Below are 22,590 nucleotides of genomic sequence, written 5' to 3'. Positions count from 1 at the left end.
TACTCTAACTTCCTCAGCACAGCAGCCAAGGCTTCTAGAGTTTCATCACCCCAGCTAAGGTCTAGATACAGATGTGGCTCCTTGGTTTTCATTTAAAACTGTTCCTTCTAAAGCACCTGGACCAAAGTCTGAGCACATTATCCCTCCTCGGGCTCTTTAAGCTTCTTTAATCAGCAACATCCCTTCCTGGCTGCCCTTTGATTCCTTCTGCTTTTATTCTTGGTCACATCCCCCTCCATTTGACATCCGTCAGTCAGGCAAGCATCGGGCTCCCCTCCTCAGGGCAGCGAGGGAGGATGCTCTGGGAGGGAGGAAGCCAGGAGGAGCCATTTCTTCACACAGCACAGCGCTCCTGTGCACCACTCATTCCCTTTGATAAACAGAGCTGAGAGCTTCCTGCATTCCCACGTGGGAGGGAGTGATGTCCTGGTGCTTTCTGTGGTAGGGAAGAGCAGGCTAGGGGGCTGATCTCTCTTGCCTCAGCCTTAGTATTTGCCTTGTGCAGTTTGAGAGCCTCAGCTCTGGCCCTGCATTGAGGAGTGGTCTGAAGGACCACTGAGGGTGGACGGCCAGCCTCTCCCGGCACAGGATCTCTTGCCCCTTTCTCTCTCAGGTCCAGAAATAGCCGCCTCATTTCTCTCACTCCTCCCTCCTCCCCACTCTTTTTTTTTTTTTTTTTTTTTTTTGAGATGGAGTCTTGCTCTGTCGCCCAGGCTGGAGTGCAGTGGCGCGATCTCTGCTCACTACAACCTCCACCTCCTGGGTTCAAGCGATTCTCCTGCCTCAGCCTCCCGAGTAGCTGGGACTACAGGAGTGCGCCACCACGCCCGGCTAATTTTTTGTATTTTTAGTAGAGACGAAATCTCTCCATGTTGGCCCTTCTCACTCTTTGTCAGAAGCAGCACTCGTCTCTCAAAGAACAGGCTCAATTTCATCGCTGAAGTTAGGCGGTATCTCGGAAACCCCTTCTCTTTGCTCACATCTCTGCTGAGCCTCTCTTGATGGAGACCTCCTGAGCCTGGCTTCACTCTACCGGTTCTACCTGGGTGGAATGTGTGTGTGGAAACAGGTGGCGGGTTAAGCCCTTGAGAAGGTTTCTGGTCTGTGGCCTCTGTCCCCCACCAGCTCACGAGGCCATTCTGGGCATAACGCATCCATTCTCTCTGCCTCCTCATTACCCGTCTCATTGGTTACTCCCAGCTGTAGTACCCCACATGTCCTCAAGAGTTTGGGAGGCGCTGCTGAGCAGCTACACGCAAGTCCCATGGTCGCCAGGAAACATCTTTCACAATGTCAGACTTAAAAGGCCTCAGTAGTCCCTGGAGAGACATAGAGCTAAAATTCCAAAACATTTGGCAGGAGGCATCCAGCCACGGACACATGTTCCTGGAATTGCAACAACTTTCTTTTCTCCTATCCCTACTCCCTCCACCCGCCTCTCTCCTTGATAAAAATCGTAGGAATGGGATGTAGGACAGGCAGTTAGGGCCACTGGTCTCAAAAGCACAAATCATGTATTTCTCTGAGTGGCACTGGGCCCGTGTCTGCACATTCTGCCTCTATGTGAGTCATTGTTCACCTTGTTCAGAGCAAGTCTACTTTGTGTGAGGATCCATCACCTTTCCTCTTACACTACCCTGCAGACGGCTGGAATTACACCCATGGGGCTTTCCTCCTGGCCCCCATGAGCCCCCCGGTCACAACAGTGAGTCTGTAGCCTGGCCAGGGAGAGAACAAGCTTTCTTCACTTTCCCAGCCAACACGTTGCATACTAGGGCCATACATCCCAGCCTCTTCTCAAGGGGCCTGTGTGGGGCCTGATGCCTCTCTCTCCAAGAGGTTATGTGTTCACCTCTCTGCTGAGCCAGGCGCTGTGTCTTAGACTGCTCTTTGTTTCTAAGACGCTGGGCACAGTGTCCTACAAATAGTTGCTTAATGAGCCTGGATGATGGATCGGCCCTTCCTCTCTCCCCATCCTGCACTGAGAATCCTTTTATCTTGGCAGTCTCAGGAAGCCAGTTTTTATAGGATCAGCATTTTCTCTCAGTAGGCCCGGTCTCCCACGTTGGACAGAAAGGATGGTACTGTTAGGGAAAGGGATGAGTTTGGGTGGCGAATGTTGTGACTGTAGCCAAGAGCTATTCCTGGGTGTCTAGTAAATGTCCTGAAATGATCTTGCAGGCCTGAGTCCTGAAGTAATCCTCAGAGGATATGAAGACAGGCCCTCATTCACACAGGGCTTAGACTAGCTGGGGCTTCATTCCTTCCCAGTCTAGTAGCTTCTGTACTGCCTCTGCCTGCCTCTCACCTCGCCACCTGCCCTTCCCTTGTCCTCAAGCGCAGCTCAGGAAGGCGTTGTTATCAGCACATCAAATCCTCTGCTTCCTTCCTGGGCTGAGGGAGGGCCCCTTATTACACAGGCCCATCTTGAAAAACAATTTAAATTTACCCAAAGCTTTCTCCAAACTGTTTTCAAGCTAGCATTTTAACCTCAAGGAAACTTTGGGAGCCCCCTGAAGCCCCCTCTCTGGTGGACTTAATTGCCTCGCACCGGCAGTAGCTTATTTAGGTAAACTGTGTGGAAGAGACCCCAAGCATTTAGCTGAAACTCATCCACTCCTTGCCTCTCAGCCAGGAATTTTATTTGAACCAATGGGAAGGAAAGTTCTGGATTTCTCACATAAAATGGAATTGGTCTGAGCAAAGAGGGCACTCATAAATTTCAGTACAGATACAGTTGGTGTCTAAGCCTGACTTTCTCCTAACTTGATTTGGTGGTTCCCAAACAGAATTTAAAATATATCATGAATTCATCTTCCACCTTTTCTTAGGAGAGCTTAAAGCACTTGTTCAAACTGGATTTAAGAGCTATCCTTGGCTTTCCCAATTTCTCAGCATTTTCACTAGATGTAGCCCTGCATACAAGCCCTAATTTAGTAGGTGGCCTTGAGGTCAGCCACTTATCCCCATGGATATAGGCAGTGGTGCCAGCCCACATCCACCAACACACACATTCACACACACAACTGTAAGGGCAGATGGGGGCTAATAAGTGGTTGTTTTAGATTAGCGTTTTAATTATAGGAAATTTTTCCTTCCCTTTCCCTCTTTGTTGGCAATTTCATATTTTTATTGATAAAATATGTATTTTATTCTTTTTATGCTTACTTTTCCAATTTTAAAAGAAACATATACTCATTATGGAATTTTTGTTTTTATTTTCTTCCTTTCTTTCTTTCTTTCTTTTTTTTTTTTTTTGAGATGGAATTTTGCTCTTGTTGCCCAGGCTGAAATACAATGGCGCAATCTCCACTCACTGCAACCTCCACCTCCCAGGTTCAAGGGAATCTCCTGCCTCAGCCTCTCGAGTAGGTGGGACTACAAGTGTGTGCCACCATGTTGGGCTAATTTTTGTATTTTTATGAGTAGAGATGGGGTTTCACAATGTTGGCCAGGCTGGTCTCGAATTCCTGCCCTCAAGTGATCCTCCCGCCTCAGCCTCCCAAAGTGCCAGGATTACAGGCAGGAGCCACCGCACCCGACCTATTTTCTTTCTTAAACTTTTTTGTTTTACAGTCACCACAATTTCACCATGCATAAATCACAATGGTTAACAATTTAGCATCTTTGCCTTCTTTCCCAGTGCACTTACGTTTTTATGTAGCCAGGATCACACATTGTTGTATTTTGCTGCTTTACTTAATGGCATCTAAGTCATTAGCACTATATCATGATAATTTATCTTAAAAATATTCCAAGCTATCATTTTTAATAACTGTATAATATATCATAAAGTTAAAACATAATTTATCATTCAATTGTTGAAATGTTTAGGTTACATATATTTTCTCTTATAAATATGCAAATATGTATATAAAAATTTATATACAATTTTTTATAAATCTTTGTTCATACTTTATACTGTTTCCTTAGAATCGAGTCTGTGGAATAGGATTTCTTGAAAAAAGGTAAAAGTATGATTGTGTATATATACTGTTACATGTATGTTATTATTATAAAGGTAATATTTGTTCTTTTTTTTTTTTTTTTGAGATGGAGTCTCACTCTGTGGCCCGGGCTGGAGTACAGTGGTGCAATCTCGGCTCACTGCAACCTCTGCCTCCCGGGTTCAAGTGATTCTCCTGCCTCAGCCTCCCGAGTAGCTGAGATTACAGTCCTGGGCCATGATGCCCGGCTAGTTTTTGTAGTTTTAGTAGAGACGAGGTTTTGCCATGTTGGCCAGGCTGGTCTCAAACTCCTGACCTCAAGTGATCCGCCCGCCTCAGCCTCCGAAGTGCTGGGATTACAGGCGTGAGCCACCACGCCTGGCCAATATTTATTCTTTATAGAAATTTAGGAAAATACAGAGACATGTGAAGAGAAAAAAATCCACACCCATATTTCTACCACTGAAACATTTTGGTATGTTTACTTTCAGTATTTTTCTATGCACTTATAGTTAAAAAATAAAATTGAGACCGTACTGTACATGCTGTAGTAGATCCCTTTTTCACTTAATATAATATCGTGACTATGTTCTTGTCATTTGGTTTTCTTTGTAAAATTCTGTTATGTAACATTTCTTAATGCTGAATATTTACGTTGTGGCATATTATGTTCTTACAAAGAACACTATTCTGAACATCATTTTACAGAAATCTCTGCACAGGTCTGATTCGTTTCTTTGGCATAAGTTCCTGGAAGTAGAATTACTGATTCAAAGAGATTCAGCATCATTAAGCCTCCTGATTATATGTTACCTTAAAAACAGAAAACATCAAAGAGTTTATCAAAATATAAACTCCCAGCATCGAAAGCTCTAGCAAATAGAATCTCCAGGGTAGAACATCTATAAAGACGGGATAATGGTAGAGCTTTTTGGATAGAGTCAGAAAGATATTTGGCTGTTTTAAAGTATTTAGGAGATATTGTACATCTTCCTATTGTTTGTTAATAACTTACTTCAAGCGTGATGATAACAGTTGATGATGTTCAAGCAACATTTAGCCAGCATTGCAAAATAGCTCGTGATCATATTCTTGTCCCATAGTAGGTACACTGACACCCTCTGTGGATTTTTTTTTTTTTTTTGAGACGGAGTCTCTCTCTGTCGCCCAGGCTGGAGTCAGTGGCCGGATCTCAGCTCACTGCAAGCTCCGCCTCCCGGGTTTACGCCATTCTCCTGCCTCAGCCTCCCGAGTAGCTGGGACTACAGGCGCCCGCCACCTCGCCCGGCTAGTTTTTTGTATTTTTTAGTAGAGACGGGGTTTCACCGTGTTAGCCAGGATGGTCTCGATCTCCTGACCTCATGATCCGCCCGTCTCGGCCTCCCAAAGTGCTGGGATTACAGGCTTGAGCCACCGCGCCCGGCCCCTCTGTGGATTAAAAATGTACGTGGGTCAGCAATTGCTCAGCTTGTCTCCTTTATTCTATTAATGACATTGAGCATTGTGTAAACCATGTAAAATTACATTGTTCTGGAGACCCAAGAAGGTTCACCAGATGCATGCCTTGTCTCTGAACCAACTTGGCTTTCCTGGGGTTCCAGATCTGGCTCATGGATAACTCATGGTTGAGAAATACTCCTTCCCTGGAATTAAGGATGGGCTGGACTCTTTTTTTTTTTTTTGAGATGGAGTCTTGCTCTGTCGCCCGGGCTTGAGTGCAGTGACACGATCTCGACTCACTGCAACCTCTGCCTCCCTGGTTCAAGTGATTTTCCTGCCTCGGTCCCCTGAGTAGCTGGGATTACAGGCACCCACTGCATGCCTGACTAGTTTTTGCATTTTTAGTAGAGACAGGTTTCTCCATGTTGGCCAGGCTGGTTTCGAATTCCTGACCTCAATTGATCCACCTGCCTCAGCCTCCCAAAATTGCTGGAATTACAGGCATGAGCCACCACGCCCGGCCTGGGCTGGACTCTTAAAAGTAGATCTTAACATAATGGAAGTCTTGGACCCAGTGTCGAAGGGCCTTCTACCCAACAACTGTCCAAGAGTCTAGGTGATTTACAACACATAGCCCAGGCCAGTGCTCCGGCAGGGTCCACATACTCCTGATGGTTTACAAAGTTCATTTAGGTGTTATACAGACAGCTTGAAAAATGTAAGACAAGTTTTCCATTATGTAGTGGTAGATTTTTAAACAAGGATGTTTTAAACAAATGAGTGAAGGAAAACTAAGACATGTATGTGGACACAACAGGAATGATGAAGGCGGTGTCACGAGGCTGAGACATACCAGCTCAAATGAGTGTGAAATTCCACAGCACAATCCTTTTAGGATCCTCTAAAATCTGTATCTCTTTGGTCATGTGCCCCTCAGGTGTGACAGTTGAAGCATCAGGAACCTTCCTGACTGTTTTCATTGGCAGTTGAGTGTTAGAGATTTGTATGCCAAATTACTTCTTAATAATGCTTGTACTACCTCACATTTTAACAAAATGTTAAAATGGGAGGACAGCTGCCCCTGGGGTTCACGGACACTTTCCAAAGGACATGACAGCAGGGAGGGTTTTCAGGAAATCCATTTCCACATCTTAAGCCTTCTTCTCTTGCTTTTTGCAAATTGCATTTCCTGAAGACTAGCTTCACCTGCTTCCTTGTCCTACCTTTCCTTCAAAACTGCCCTTCTTCCCCTTTACAAGAGAACCTGTCGCAATTCAACTCACTATCACAGTAAGAAACCTTCATTAAAGCCGGATGTGTGGCTCACACTTATAATCCCAGCACTTTGAGAGGCTGAGGTGGGCGGATTGCTTGAGCTCAGGAGTTTGAGACCAGCCTGAGCAACACAGGGAAACCCCATCTCTACAAAAAAAAAAAAAAAAAAAAAAAAGCGCCAGGCATGGTGGCGTGCACCTGTAGTCCCAGCTACTTGAGGGGCTGGGTTGGGAGGATCGCTGGAGCCTAGGAGGTGGAGGCTGCAGTGATCCTGTCTCAAACAAACAGAAAAAAAAAGAAACCTCAATAAAAATTTACCTTTGTGTTTAATAATTATTTGTGCTATGTTCGTTGATCAGTTATATACTAATAGCTACAATAAACCAATCCAGAATTTGTAAATTAACAAAGCCTTAAGGTCATAGGACATTTTTTTAAATGTCAATGTATATGCATAAATACATCTTTTTATTGTAGAGAAGTATGAAAAGCTAATGATGAAAAACTTTCAAACATAAAAATATATGACATTAAGAAAAAATTATGTGGAGAAGTACCATGGAAATACAGTTTTACGTAGAGAAGGTAAGAATACAAGATTTGACTTAAGAGCTTGTTCTTGAGTTTTTTAATAGGTCATGGTTGCTGTTAAATTCTTACGGTATGTGTAATCCACTGAGTACGTTTAAAAGAGTGGGATGTATATTTGGTTTTAAAACGTTAATATTTATAATATATCGGGGTTTTAGAAGATGTGAAAGGAGACAGAGTTGTTCAGAATTCTGTTGGGGACTACACTAAAAGTTTGGAAATCACGGATATGTATACTTTCTTTAGAATCAAAGCGATAGCACTGTAGCTCCTCAGAAGGGAGGGCAGCTTTGAGCTTGGTCCTATCACCTTGATAAGGAATGTCTCTACAGTAGCCTGACATCGGGTCACCCAGGTATTCTTTGGACACTGTGACACAGAGCCCAGAACCTCTCAGCACAGAGGGATTACAGACTAAGAATCCGGATAACTGGTTTCTAATCTTGGTTTGCTGCTACCTATGTCATCTCAGGCAACTCACATCACCTATTTGGGCCTGATTTCCATGTCTGTAAGTGAGAGAGCTAATCCTTATTGTGTTTTTTAGAAGCTGAATAATGACATGAAATCCACCATCCTCATCCTAAGATGTGCCCGTTGGAGTTTAAAAAACAAAAGCAAAAACCTGTTCTTTCCCTACCTATCAGCCTTTCAGATATCAGAAGGCACCTTTTATGTTCCCATCAAATCTTTACCAGTTTTAAAATATGTTGTTTTTCAACCTTGACTTACATAGTCTTTTTTTTTTTTTTTTTTTTCCTTGAGACAGAATCTCACTCCGTCACCCAGGCTGGAGTGCAGTGGTACGATCCCAGCTCACTGCAACCTCTGCGTCCCAGGTTCAAGGGATTCTTGTGCCTCAGCCTCCCAAGTAGCTGGAATCAAAAGCATGCACCACTACGCCTGGCTAATTTTCGTATTTTTAGTAGAGACGAGGTTTCACCATGTTGGCCAGGCTGGTCTCAAACTCTTGACCTCAAGTGATCTGCCCGCCTTACCTCTTAAAGTGCCAGGATTACAGGCGTGAGCCACCGCACCTGGCCCATAGTTGTCTTACTGAGAGGATTATTTCTCCAGGCCAACTATTCTCAAACCTTTTGGTCTCAGTCCCTTTTACACTCTTAAAAGTTATTTAGGACCACCCAAAGAGCTTTTGTTCATGATTATGTCTTTTGTTTTGATTATATCTTTTGATATTTACTGTTTCAGAAATTAAAACAGAATTTTCAAAATTTTTTATTTATTCATTTAGAGTAACAAAACTGTTACATGTTAATATAAATAAAAGTTTTTAATAAAAAATATATTTTCCAAAACAGAAATTTTTTGGTGAGAAGAGAGGCATTGTTTTACATTTCTGCATGTCTGTTTAATGTCTAGTTTAATAGAAGACTAGGCTAGACTTTCATGTGCTTCTCCAGTCAATCTGTTGCAGTATGTGTTGGTTGAAGTCAATGAAGGATATCTAGTCTATGCAGATTTGTTTCTTTGGTACTTCATAAAATTCAACAAGTAGTAGTCAAGTAGTAGTTTGTTTCCTTCCTTCCTTCCTTCTTTCCTTCCTTCCTTTTTTTTGACAGTATTTTGCTCTGTCACCTAGGCTAAAGTGCAATGGCATGATCATAGCTCACTGCAGCCTCCAACTCCTAGACTCAAGCAATTCTCCTGCCTCAGCCTCCCCAAGTACCTATGACTATAGATATGTGCCACCATGCCTGGCTATTTTTTTTTTTTTAATTGTAGAGATAGGGTCTCACTCTGTTGCCCAGGCTTGTCTTGAAATCCTGGCCTCAAGCAGTCCTTCCACCTCAGCCTCCCAAAGTGCTGGGATTATAGACATGAAACACTGTGCCCAGCCAACAAGTGGTAGTTTCTTAAATGTTAGTGGCAATGTGATATCTGAAATCTTATCAGTGACCTTTTTGTACACTAAAATTAATTAGTCTATTTTGCACTTTGAGTGCATCTTTTACCCATGCTTAGTGTAATGCGCTGATCATTTGGAAAATATGGGTTCACTGAGTTATGCAGGTCTTCAAAATGTTGACTCGTTTCATTATATGATATCATAAAATCACATTTCTTAATGTCTCCACTGATCTCAAGCATTAGGAAGCTGTCAAGCTTGTGGTGGCTGATACAACTTTTCCAAAATTCTAATTTTCACTTGAAAGCTCTATTTTTATCATTGATGATAAATACTGTCAGCCATTTTCCTCTAACTGACAGGCTCACTTTGTCCATTTTTGAGAAAATGTCTGCCAAATACCCAAGTTGGAATAACTACAATTTGTTGGTCATTCTTTCAAGAAGAATGGTGCTCCATGGCACGAGTGGCTAGTTCAGCTGGCAACTCCGTCACATGACCACTTTCTTCGCGACCGCTCTTGTACTTCCGTCAGCAGCAGAAATGTTGTGGGCTGACTGTCCATTTCACTGTGCCACATATATAAGTGACATGTGGTGGAGTCAATATTTAATACAAATTACTTTTACTGCTTCATCAAGGGCATTAATTGTTTTTGTTTGCTTGCTTTCATTTTTAATCATGAGGGTGAGCTGGGGAACAACTGATGATGCCAAGTATGGTTTGCTGCCACTATGTTAATTCTCGCCAAAGTGCCAGCAGTTTCTTCCACTGTTGCTTTCTGTACCCTCAGTGCAAGTGTTAACACTGTGGAAAAGGCAAAGGACATCTTTAGTAGTACTATGCAAATATGTTACCTCCTTGGCCGAAAGGATCTTGGCAATTGAGCTTGGAGAATGGCTGCCCTAGGCTAAATAGATATGCCTGATGAGAGGGTAGCAGGGCCATCAGCTCCTCTGTTAGTGTGGATGGTTTCATTGAAAGGCATATACCTCTAGGAATATAGCCCTGTTTGTTTCAGTTGTTAGCCTCAGTGCTGCAGTTGTGATCAACTAAAATCTCCAAGTTTCTTTTATGAGAGCTACTATCAAGCAAGACTTCTTCTGTGGGGCAAAAAAATTTGGGGGGTCGGGGGGACAAAGTGAGTTGTCCTGGTAGTGCACTGCAGAATGGGTAGAGACGGAATGAAAGTGGAGCGAAGGCCATGGGGCAGGACTGCAAGGAAGGCCTTCGAGATTTGTTTCCACCCAGGGATGTTTCTGGAAGCTACGTGGTGGGGGTTAGAAAGAGAACCAGACAAGAAATGGAAGGAAGGCAGTGGGACAGGCTAAATATTCAAGATTTGTGTTTCCAAAACAAAGAATGAGGGGATAGTTAGAAATGGCAGCTGAGAGAGGTGTGACCATGGGACATTTGGGTAGTACCAGTGGAGGGAGGATAGAGAGAGGGATGTGCCACCCACAGATGCCTGGAGGTGACAGGGGGCCAATCTTTTTTCAAGAAGGTAGTGATGATACTGTCAAAAAGTCATGAATATTTGAAGTCATCTGTGCCTGAAAACTGTCTTTTGTTATCTGTGCCTGATAACAAGTCTTTTCTCACTGCCCCAGAGAACTTTGAAAAAATTCTCTAACATTCCAAAAGCTTCCTCATTCTACTGGGCCCAGAGTTAGCAGTAGAAATTAGTGCAATTAATTAGAATTTGGAACTCCTGACTGGCAGGATGGGTGTGTGTTCGAGAGATGTTTATGAAAGATGGTGTTTATCCAAAGGATTTCCTTTTCTTTCAAGTTTCAAGGCTGGAGGCTTAAGCATCTTTGATCCAAAGGAAGGAGGTCCAGCAGTTGTTATAAGCCCTAAATCTTTGCTTAAGTCCTCTATAGGATTAGAGGCACCAGGACAAGACAGAATAGAGTGAGGTGGATGTTCTGTAGCCCCAGTGCAGGGGAGATTTAAGGAAGATGAGAATCTTAAAGATGGACAGTGAGTGGACAAGTCTCTGAGTAGAGACTGGAGAATATTCTTCCTTCCCTCCATCTCAGTTAGTAGCCCTGCTGCCCTTTGCTACAATTCTTTCTGTTCTTATTAGCCACATTCCACGTGGAAAAGCCAGTAAAATGCAAATAATAATAATGATGATAATAAAATAGCAGGAGGCAAGTATTTCAAAAACTGAATTTCTTGCCTTCACACATTATTAGGGGGCAAAGAACAGGTGTGTTTTTTATTTGAATTAGCTGCTGCTTGTTCATTCATCCCTTGGCAGAGCAGGATGCTGGTAGAGATCTACCCATTGTTATAAGCCAGCCCCTCGTAGGAAGGAAGGAACACACAAGGCAGTTCCTTGTTGTTCTCCAGGAGAAGAAATCCAGACTTTGGGAAGCTGAGGGGCAGGCCCCTGGAGTAAGTAGAAGGAGGAGGTAGAAGAAGAGGAAGGCCTCTGGTGAGGGGTGGGGTGGTGACAAGGGCATGGTTTTCATTCTGGCAGGCCTAATCCATGCCCTGGGGAAACCGAGGCACGGGGAGGGAAGTGATGAAGTTGCAGCTGTTTCTCCAAAGAACTTGGCCTAGGATTTGTGGGCACAAGCTCAGGAGTGCTGCCTATTTGCTCCTGTCCCAAGCTACAGCTGTTGACCCCTTGGTTCTTCACTCTAAATGCTCCACCCCAGCTTTACCTAGTAAGAACCATCATTAGGAAGGTAGAGTTTACAGGGCATGTTCACACATACCTGTATTTGATTCTCTCCAAAGCCCTGCAAGATCAGCATTAGCACTGACCCAAATTATAGAGGAGGAGAATGGGCCACCGCTTCGATGAGCCTGTCAGGCACTGTGTTGGCTCTCAAGGCACAGCACTGTGACCATGCCAACCATATCGTAAAGTGGAAGTGGTTTTCTCATTTTACTCGGGAGGCAGCTGAGGCTCAGAGGCAATAAAATGATGTGACCAGGGTCATAGAGATAATAAGAGATGGAGGCGAGGAAAAAGCCAGATCCTGCAGACTCTGTGGTCTGCCTGTGGGAAGAGCAATTTTCCTGAGTGGGTTTGGGCTGATTTTTCTTATTTCTCTGCAACAAGAGAGGGTAGAGGCTTACTGTGTGGTTTTGTCCACAGTGCCTTAGGGAGCTAGCTTGGTTATGTATCTCGGGCTCTCTCCCCTCCCTCTCCACCCCCGGCCCTCCTCTTTCCTCTTTCCACCCTTGAGAAAAAGAGCAAGATGTCCAGGCTCCGGAGGTCTCAGCTTGCAGAGCTGGTAATTAGCCCTTTGTGTCCTGTTAACCACCTTTCATCTCCTCCACCTGCTGGTGTCCGCTTTCCCTATTAGCATCTCTCGGCTCTTTGCAGAGCCCTCGGCCTCTTTGTGGCCAGCTCAGGTTGTTTGTCAGAGATGATGGCTGAGAGATGCACACTCAGGGGAGGGCGGCTCTGACCAGAATTGCTCACATTTTCCATGCCAGGTGCCAGGCATCTCTCTCCTCTCCCACCCCAGGGGCAGGCAGGTTTAGGTCACCTGGCGTGCAGGCAGACAGTTGATAGCCAGCTCCCCAAATTTGGGGCCTTTGAAGCCCTGGTGTTGCCTTTCAGTTCTCCTCCATGGGCGAAACAGGAACTGGGTGGGAACTGGCTCACTGGCAACTTTTATGCCTAAGCAAGAAGCCTGCTGAGGAATTCCTGGTCTCCAGAAGCTTACCCTCAGGCCCAGGATTCTCTGGTCCAACAGCCTCCACTGTTAGTCCGTCAAACAGACGCCCTGGACTTCCCTGGAACATCCTGCTGCCTTCGTAGTCCGCATACTAAATCATCTATCCAACAAGGCAGCCACTCGCCACACGGGGCCAGTTAAGGTTACATTAAATTGATATTTATATTATATCACATATAAATGTATATTAATAAAAATTAAATAAAATATAAACTTTTAGCCACTATTCTTGTTTTTTATTGTCAGTAGAATTTTTTTTTTTGGGGGGGGGGAGTAGGGTCTTGTTTCGTCGCTCAGGCTGGAGTGCAGTCACACAGCCTCTGCTCGTTGCAGCCTTAACCTTCCAGGCTTAGGCAATCCTCCCACCTCTGCCCCCAAAGTACTAGGATTACAGACATGAGCCACCTGTGCCTGGCCAATTTTAGCCACCTTTTAAGTGCTCCATAGTCACACATGGCAAGTGGCTACTATCTTGGCCAGCGCAGATAGAGAGCATTTCCATACATAGAACATTCTATTGGACAGCACTGATCTATACAGCCCGAAAATCCACTATCTTACAGACCATCTCTTCCTGCTACAAAGTCTTGAAGCTCCCTTGACCTTTCAAGTGAATTCATCTGAGTTCCCCAAATGCGGGGGCTTGTTGGGACTGGAGGCCACCAGGCAAAGGATGCCTCCGAAGAGGTATCCCCTGTAAAATTCACCCTCACCGTGGCCAGGCACTCATGCCTGTAATCCCAGCACTTTGGGAGGCTGAGGTGGGAGGATCACTTGAGCCTGAAAGGTTGAGGCTGCAAAGAGCCGAGATTGTGCCATCGCCCTTCAGTCTGGGTGACAAAACAAGACCCTATCTCAAGGAAAACAAAAACAAAAACAAAAAAAACAAAAAACTAATAAAAAATAAGAAAGGTAGCTAAACTTTTTATTTAATTTTTATTAACAGAAATTTGTATGTGATATAATATAAACATCAATTTAAGTAACTTTGGCCCTTTGTGGTGAGTGGTTGCCTTGTTGGATTGATGATTTAGTATGAGGGTGGTGAAGGCAGCAGGATGGTCCAGGGAAGCCCAGGGCATTTGTTTGACCCACCAACAGCAGAGGCTGTTAGAGCAGAGAATCCTGGGCCTGAGGGTGAGCTTAAGGAGACAAGAATGGTGCTTACTTTTCTACATTGTGGGGCATGCAAGACCTGGGAAGGTTCACGGTGTGTGTGAACGTCAAGGCTTCATTCCATTTGCAAAGGATGGAACTTGGTGATATGGGTTGGCTGTGTCCCCACCCAGATCTCATCTTGAATTTTAGTTCCCGTAATCCCCTCGTGTTGTGGGAGAGACCTGATCGGAGGTAACTGAATCATGGGGGCAGTTACCCTCATACCATTCTCATCATGATAGTAAGTGAGATCTCATGAGATCTGATGGTTTTATAAGGGGCTTTTCTCCCTGTGCTCGGCACTTCTCTCTCCTGCCACCTTGTGAAGAAGGATGTGTTTGCTTCCCCTTCCGCCATGATTGTAAGTTTCCTGAGGCCTTCCTAGCCATGCGGAACTGTGAGGCAATTAAACCTCTTTCCTTTAGGCTGGGCGCAGTGGTTCATGCCTGCAATCCCAGCACTTTGGAAGGCCAAGGCGAGAGGATCACGAGGTCAGGAGATCGAGACCATCCTGGCTAACATGGTGAAACCCCGTCTCTACTAAAGAATACAAAAAATTAGCCAGACTTAGTGGTGGGTGCCTATAGTCCCAGCTACTCAGGAGGCTAAGGCAGGAGAATGGTGTGAGCCCGGGAGGTGGCGCTTGCAGTGAGCTGAGATCGTGCCACTGCACTCCAGCCTGGGTGACAGAGCGAGACTCCGTCTCAAAAAAAAAAAGTCTTTTCTTTAAAAAGTACCCAGTCTTGGGGATTTCTTCATAGCAGCATGAGAATGGACTAATAACACTTGGTGTCCATTCGATTCATTTCAGCCATCAGCTTTGGCAGCCCAATGTGGCTGCTGGGTGTGGAGTCCAGGGCTGGCAGAGGGAGGAAGCTGTAGGGGTGGGAGAATCACAGCTGGCGGTGGATGCTTCTAGACCTGCCCTAGCCTGGGCTGAGGCTGGGAAATGGCTCTGAGCGCCGCAGAGAGAAGGGAAAATGATTTGTGTTTGTTTTTGCCTTTCTGTAGTACAGAGAGAAGGAGCACTTTGGGGTAAGAGGTTTAACCAGAAGCAGTTTCTTTTGGGAACAGGGGCAGTTCTTTACTCCCTGACAGTTCCTGCAGGCAGGCAGCATGCCGGGCTGGCCTGCCGCCTCAACCCTACCTGTCATGTGCTTGGCAAGTCTGACTCAAGTCCTTTTTTCCACTGCCTTCCCCACCCGTCAAATTGCAGTTGCAACCTCTCATTTTTCTGCTGCCTAGATGATTAAAAAGCATGACTTAGTGGAAAAATGTTGACCTCCTCGGGGTCAGCCTCTGAAGCAGCTGTCAGAGATAAGATTGTGCTGGCAAATTACTCAGCAGCACTTTGCAAGACTTTCTGTCTTGTAAGGAAACCAGAAGCTGCTGGTTCTGGGTACTTTTTGTGTTTGGAGAGAGCTACAATTTTGAGGCCCAAATGGGTATAATCTGATAATAAAATAAGATCTCTGATGGAAGGGTTTGATTATTATAGTAATTTTTAAAAATACAATTAACAGGCTTTGTTAAAAAAAATTTTTTTTTTTTTTTTTTTAAACAGTGCTTGCTTCAAGCAATTCAGGGAGCAAAGTCCTCTGGCAGTAAGCACTATCAGAAAAGTTCAATTCTCAGACTTCTTCCAAGGACTTTAAAGACTTAATTGTGGAGCTCTCGGTACGAATGGCGCTGTTTGGAATTATTTTAATTACTGTGTATGTATGACTGCCTCTTGCTTGGAGATTGGATGCTTACTGTAGTTCTGTGGAAACTGCTCCAAAGAGGACATTATAGTTTCAATTTCGCTTCTGTCCTCAAAGTATTTTATCATCTTTATATTTGCCAAGAACTTGTACCCATCTAGTGAGACAAGAAGGTCACCTCACATCTCGAAAGGAGAAACTGAGGCGTTTGGGGTTGAGAGGACTTGACTAGAGTTATACAATGGTGGTCAAGGACACAGTGAGCGCCTGGGTTGTGTGGCTTACCCTTGTTATCAAGTGAACGCTTCATTTGAAGTCCTACAGGTCTGAGTTTGGATCCCAGTTCAGCCGCTTCCCAGGTGCGTGGCTTTGAGCAAGTCACACACCCTCTCTGTGCTTCAGGTTTCTTATCCACAAAATAGGGTTACAGTAGTCCCCGTTATCTCTGGGGGATACGTTCCAAGACACACAGTGGTTGCCTGAAACCCCAGATAATACCAAAACCACATATGCTATGTTTTATCCTATACATCCATACCTGTGATAAAGGTTAATTTATAAATTAGACTTAATGTGAGATTAACAATGATAGCTAACAATAAAATAGAACAATTATAACACCATACTGCAACAAAAGCTATGTGAATGTGGTCTCTGTCTCTCACAGTATCTTATTGCACTGTACCTACCTATCTTGGGATTGCAGTTGACTATGGGTAACTGAAAGCAAAACTGTGGATAAGTTGGGGGTGGTGACTAGAACTATTTTGAGGTCTGAGATTCTGCTCAGCAAAAATTTCATCCATCATCATCATCATTAGATTTTTCTCCTTATTTTAATGAAAGACCTATTTCCAGCTTGAAATGAAATCCAATGCTTCCCACCCCTCTCCTTCTCCTCCTCCTCCTCTTCCTATCTTCCTCCTCCTCCTCCTTCTCTTCCTCTTCCTCCTCCTCCTCCCCCTTCTCCCCTTCCTCCTTTTGCTGGCCCTGCCCTGCTTGTCTTGCCTTTTGCTTTTCCTTGGCCATCATAGTTAGAATTGGGTTTTCACTCTCCCAGCCCTGGCAATGTGGCCCTGGCACAGGCAGGCACAATCCTGGCAGTGAGGTCAAAGGGTGGAGGCAGGGCCAGGCTCTGCACAGGGCAGGTGCCCCTCTCCTCTTGACAGCTTATGGTGCTGTCTTGGATCCTGAAGGTTTAGAACAAGCATCGGGACTGAGAAGCTCACCTCCTGGGCTGGGGCCCTGACAGGTGCCTGGGCAGTCAAGGCCCAGAGTCTTGCTTTCCCTCCCTGCTCAGTTTTCCATCTGTGAAATGGGGCGGAGACCCAGCAGCAGCCTAATCCATTTTTCAGAAGGCTCGGGCACTGAAAACAGCAGATGTAGGTTTGAATCCTGGCTCTGCCATGTGACCTGCAGAGTCCCGGGTCTTACTATTCCTAGGGTGACAGTGAGCCCTGAATGAGGTGACGTCTGAAAGAGCTTTGTTACCTGTAGTGGACTTCCCTCCATCAGGGTCCCTCACACCTACTCCCAAAGCTCATGCTTGGAGGGTGCCTTGTGTACTCACAGCCCGTGGGGGGCTCTGAATTCACCCAAGAAATGAGGAAACCCCCAAAAAGCCCACGTGGCCACTCCTCGCTCGGCACATGCGCGTCCGGGCACAGCACCGTCCGAGGGCAGAACTTCTAGGCCGCCCAGGTCAGGAAGACAAAGCCCAGAGTTGGGGTCCTTGTCCCCCTGCCTCCGTGACCCACACTGGCCCAGCCCGTCCCTGGGCTTGTTTTTCTCCTGGCTGCCATTATGATACCTTTTATGAGCCTCGTTAAGTCTTTAATGATGCCTGGTTGTACAGCTGGCTTAGGGCTTAATCCCCAGCAATAGGCCTTATTGGATAAATGGTTAATAATCACTCGTCTGCAGGGATTGGGAAAGCTTCGTTGAGGCCTATGATTCCTGGAAGCCCCACGTGGCCTGTGATGTGGTGAGAGCGTGACTTGGCTGGGGCAGCACTGCTTGGGGCTGGGTTGCAGTTAAGACCGGGCACCCTCAGAGCACCACAGAATTGGAAAGGCCTGAGTTTGTAAAAGGGCCTTTCTTCCATGTCCTGGTAATGGAGGACTCCTGTCTGCTGCCATGGGCCTGTCCCCATCTGGATCAAGGTGCAGGCAGGAGCAGGCAGCCCCCTAGATCTCTTCGAATGTGTCTCCACCCACTGAAAGCTTTGCTTTCCTTTCTTGCACTATGAACACACTGTATGACTTTGAGCAGGTCTCCTGACCCCTCTGGCACCTTGGTTTGCTCATCTACCACATGGAGAGGTGGGAAGAGATGGCTGTGAAGGTGCCAAGCGCCTGATTCTGTGAGCCCAGCATCGCAGACAGAAGCTCTTCTCTCTAGCTCTGGGGTGTGTCACTGAGGGCTGTGAATGGCAGGGACCAGCAGCCCAGCGGATTAAGTACTTAAACTGCTGGACAAAGAATTGGGTCAGCTGTAGTCACAGGGCAGTGTGTGCAAAGGGAATCCGCAGAGCCAGATTTGACCCTGATTTTATAACCAGGTTTGGGGTTTCTGCCAGCTCTGGGCAGGACACAGAGTAGGCATTAAAAAACAAAGCCTGGTTGACGGGACTCTGGAAAAAGAAGTAGAGTCCTTCAGGTGTAGAGCTGGCAAGAAGCCAGGAATGTTCACAGGTGAAAAAGAAAGGATCCTTGGATTTTGTTTCCAGCCCACCTGTGACTGGGGGCCATGCCTTTCATCAGGATTTGGCTTTGACTTTACAGTTGCAATGGGATCAGGACCCATCTACTTGAGGGACAGGCTGGTGTTGGGGCAGGAGAATCGAACGGACCCAGTTTTTGTTTTTGTTTTTGTTTTTGTTTTGAGATGGAGTCTCGCTCTTTGCCCAGGCTGCAGTGCAGTGGCGTGATCTCAGCTCACTACAAGCTCCGCCTCCCGGGTTCAGGCCATTCTCCTGCCTCAGCCTTCCGAGCAGCTGGAACTACAGGCACCCACCACCACGCCCAGCTAATTTTTTTTTTTTTTTTTTTTATTTTTAGTAGTTCACCATGTTAGGGTTTTCACCGTGTTAGCCAGGATGATCTTGATCTCCTGACTTCTTGATCCGCCCACCTCGGCCTCCCAAAGTGCTGGGATTACAGTTGTGAGCCACCGTGCGCAGCCCAGACCCAGTTTTCAATCTCATCCCATCCCTCACTCATTTCTAGGCTGTCTAATCTTGGACCACCTACTCTTCCAAGCCTGAGATTCTTTAAGCTAGCATTAGCAACACCTATTTTTCAGTATGACTGTGTGGGTTGGAAGTGATATATGTATAGCACGTGGTAGCCTGCTCACTTAGTGCCAGTAATTATTCCGGGAGGTACTTAATGCTATGGCACCTGTCGTATTCTTTGCACTGCTGGCGTAAAATACTTCCTGCAGAGAGAGACCAGACTTACTGTGGATAACATGGTTTGGGATTATTTTATCTGAAAATAAAATACAGAGTCCAAACAGAGTCACATCAACCTTTAAACTCAGTGGCACTGCCCCCAAACTTGCAGCTTCAGGATTAGAATCAGAGTCTGACTGAGGGACAGTTTCCTATGTTGCCCCAGAATATTCTCCCGTGGCTCCTGCCTTATATACCCCACAGCCTCCCAAGTGCAAAGCACAGTCCCTGGCCTACGGCATGCACCCAGTATGCCACACGGATGTGCAAAGAAGGAATGGAATTTCTCTTTTCAAATATCTACATGACCAGGCACCTGCTCTGCTTTTCTTTCAGATCTTCCCAGACCCGTCAGACTTTGACCGCTGCTGCAAACTGAAGGACCGCCTCCCCTCCATAGTGGTGGAACCCACAGAAGGGGAGGTGGAGAGCGGGGAGCTCCGGTGGCCCCCTGAGGAGTTCCTGGTCCAGGAGGATGAGCAAGACAACTGCGAAGAGACAGCGAAAGAAAATAAAGAGCAGTAGAGTCCCTGTGGACTCCCATGGGTCATACCAGCCAGCATCTGTTCCTGAACTGTGTTTTTCCCATCGTGACGGAAGAAGAGAGTGAGCCACAATCGTTCTGAAAATGTCAAACGAGGCTTCTGTTTTGCAGCTGCAGATCACCGAGTTGGTTTTCTTTTCTTTTCTTGTCCTTTTTTTTTTTTTTTTTTTTTTGAAACTTGCCGAGCAGTGGAGCCCTCTGACAATTTGCAAGGCCCTCTGAGAAAGGAAGCTGCTTAGAGCCAGGGGGTTAGGGGGTGGGGGGAGCGAGTGCTGTTTTTGAGATCATTATCTGAACTCAGGCAGCCTAGTAGAGGCAGTGGTGGGATTCCAATGGGTCTTGGTGGGTGGGAGGTGGGGCATGTGCAAAGCAAGCAAGGAACATTTGGGGTAAGAAAACAAACATGAGGCAAAAGAAAAAAATACATGTTTTTAAGAAAACGTTGAGCAGAGAACTGCGGCCAGGATGCGCTCCGCAGACATTCACTCCGGCTGCTGGTGCATCGGAAAGCAAGGTCTTCATCTCTCTCTCCAGTTTCACCCACCCCACCCTTTGCTTTCATTTCAGGTGTGTTGGTCTATGACAGGGAGGAGAGGAAAGGAGAGCAGGAGCAATTGGCTGCCTGCAAAGCCAGCTGGAGGTGATGTGCAGGAAAGGCAAGGTCACCCCATTCTTCTCCGTGGCCTGTCTGCTCCCAGCTGTGGTAGGCTCACATAGCCAAGGTGATCGGTTTTTAAGAGGCAGTGCTTTTCAGCTTTTCTCCCTGATATATCCATTTTGCTTCCCAGCACTTTTTAGGAGTAGTGAGAGCACTTCCTGCCCTTGTTGGAAGCCCCAGGGTGGACACTTGGCATGAAGGTCTCTCCCTCAACTGCTGCCCTCCCAAGACTTGCTCCCAAGGTGGAGTGGGTGTGCTCTCCCAGGCCGGCCCTTCCTCCTCCTCACCGCCACCTTCCCTGCCCCAGCCACAGCAGCCGTGGGCACATGGGTCCCCAGCTCAGCTGCGGATTCCTGCCAGTCTGCCCAGCTGCAGTACTCACACTCATGGGGGCTCTTGGTCTGTTTTTCTTGTGGTTGCCAAGTGGAGAGCAGACGTGGCTTTTTCTGTGTCTCGTTGGGGAGGTGACTTGCATGGTGGGGACAAGGCTCTCGTGGCAGCCTTGGGGTCGAGTTTGAGACTAAAGGATGCCATGAGGTCCCTGGCTTCTCCCCATGTTGTTCCTGGACAAGGACAGAAGGGAGGCATGGCAAGGGACCTGCACTGTCCTTACTCAACAGTGGTCCTCATCCCTCCCCACCTCCCACTGCTTCCTGCAAGGGCACCAGTTGTATGAGAAAGTTGGCCTTTGGACTTAGCATTTCTTGTCGTAGCTAAGAGCCATCTGAAGCAGCAGGTTGCAGGACAAACGCTTCAGTCCACCCGAGAGCAGTACCGTGTGGCCAAGAGGTGGACTCAGAGCCTTCCTTGAGCTAAACTCGGCCAACCAAGGCATGCAGCTTGTCCCCTCAGGTCTCCAGTCAGTCCAGGTTGACCCTCAGTTCTGGACATGTGTATATAGCTGTATTTAATACCTCAAGGTCATTGTGGCTCTGGGGATGCCGGGGCAGGAGGACGAGGGTGTGCTGTGGACACAGCAGTCTGCGGGATTCTGTTCTGGGAAGCCAATGGTCCCGGCACCCCCTGCTTCCTCCCTCTGTTGTCTGCCTGTGTGACACACATCAATGGCAATAACTTCTTCCAACTCCTCGCAGAAGTGGGAGAGGCCTGCAGCCTGCACCGGGAGGGGCTTTCCTCTCTCTTGCTCCCCGCTTCATTCTGTTTTGGCTGCAGAGAGTGGTTCATCCGTACTCTCATTCCCTCGCCTCCCCTAGTGGACGGAGGCGGGGGTCTTGCCTTTTCAATTCCTGTGTTTTGGTGTCTTCCCTTATCTGCTCCCCTGAATCACCTGTCCCGGTCTTGCTGTGTGATGGGAACGTGCTTGTAAACTGCGTAACAAATCTACTTTGTGTATGTGTCTGTTTATGGGGGTGGTTTATTCTTTTTGCTGGTCCCTAGACCACTTTGTATGACCGTTTGCAGTCTGAGCAGGCCAGGGGCTGACAGCTAATGTCAGGACCCTCAGTGGTGGAGCCTGCTGGGGGGACCCAGCTGCTCTTGGACAAGTGGCTGAGCTCCTATCTGGCCTCCTCTTTTTTTTTTTTCCCCCAAGTAATTTGTGTGTATTTCTGATTGTATTGAAAAAATTCTTAGTATTTCAGTAAAAATGCCTGTTGTGAGATGAACCTCCTGTAACTTCTATCTGTTCTTTTTTGAGGCTCAGGGAGAAACTAGCATTTTTTTTTTTTCCAAACTACTTTTTGTCACTGTGACAGTTGTAAATAAAGTTTGAAAATGCTTTCCACTCTGGTCTGGTTTCCTTTTTCCCTTCCTGTTCCGTTGGAACGGAGTGAGCTTAGGAGCAAGATGAAGTCCTGCAGGAGGCCGAGTTGAGGGAGTCCCAAGAGAGGCTCCTTATGTAGCTCACCTGATGGCTTGTCTGGGGAGAATTCACTGGGGGGGGATTTAACCCACAGCCAAGGTGTAAACTACCCTTCTAAAGGAAGAAAAACCCAAGACATATCAGAAGGTCCTTCACAGAGGCTGGAGGGTGAGTGGGTGGGCATGTGGCAAGCGCAGGCTATCATGTAAAGCATTTACCAAGCACCTACTGCTTGGCAGGCATTGGTAAGAGGTCAAGGTCACAAATGGCAATAGCCCTGGCTCTCATGGCACTGCCTTAGTGAAAAATTAAATGGTGAATATGATGCGTGCAAGGCAGGATCAAACTGGGATGCCCCGAGAGTGAACATCAGTTGGGAGGGTCAGGAAGGTCTTTGGAAGCAGTGACAAAGAGAAGTTAACCAGGT

General features: G+C 46.4%; 1 protein-coding gene and 1 pseudogene across 2 annotated transcripts in view; both read left to right on the top strand.

The window, feature by feature from the left end:
* Positions 1-22,085, top strand: part of LBH (LBH regulator of WNT signaling pathway) — a 29,151-nt gene extending 7,066 nt beyond the window's left edge. Inside the window, exon 3 of the mRNA XM_050753237.1 lies at positions 19,476-22,085. Coding sequence (XP_050609194.1) covers positions 19,476-19,664 — 189 coding nt within the window. The 3' untranslated portion in view covers positions 19,665-22,085. The remainder of the gene's footprint in view (positions 1-19,475) is intronic.
* LOC126933486 (uncharacterized) lies at positions 21,280-22,085 on the top strand (annotated as a pseudogene). Its single transcript, XR_007718637.1, has one exon. The product of XR_007718637.1 is annotated as an uncharacterized LOC126933486 (transcript).
* Positions 22,086-22,590: the final 505 nt, after the last annotated feature.

The sequence above is a fragment of the Macaca thibetana genome, chromosome 13, assembly GCF_024542745.1.
Source record: "Macaca thibetana thibetana isolate TM-01 chromosome 13, ASM2454274v1, whole genome shotgun sequence".
NCBI classification, from domain to species: domain Eukaryota; kingdom Metazoa; phylum Chordata; class Mammalia; order Primates; family Cercopithecidae; genus Macaca; species Macaca thibetana.
Note: the sequence above shows the minus strand (reverse complement) of the source record. Positions and strands in the feature narration are given on the sequence as shown.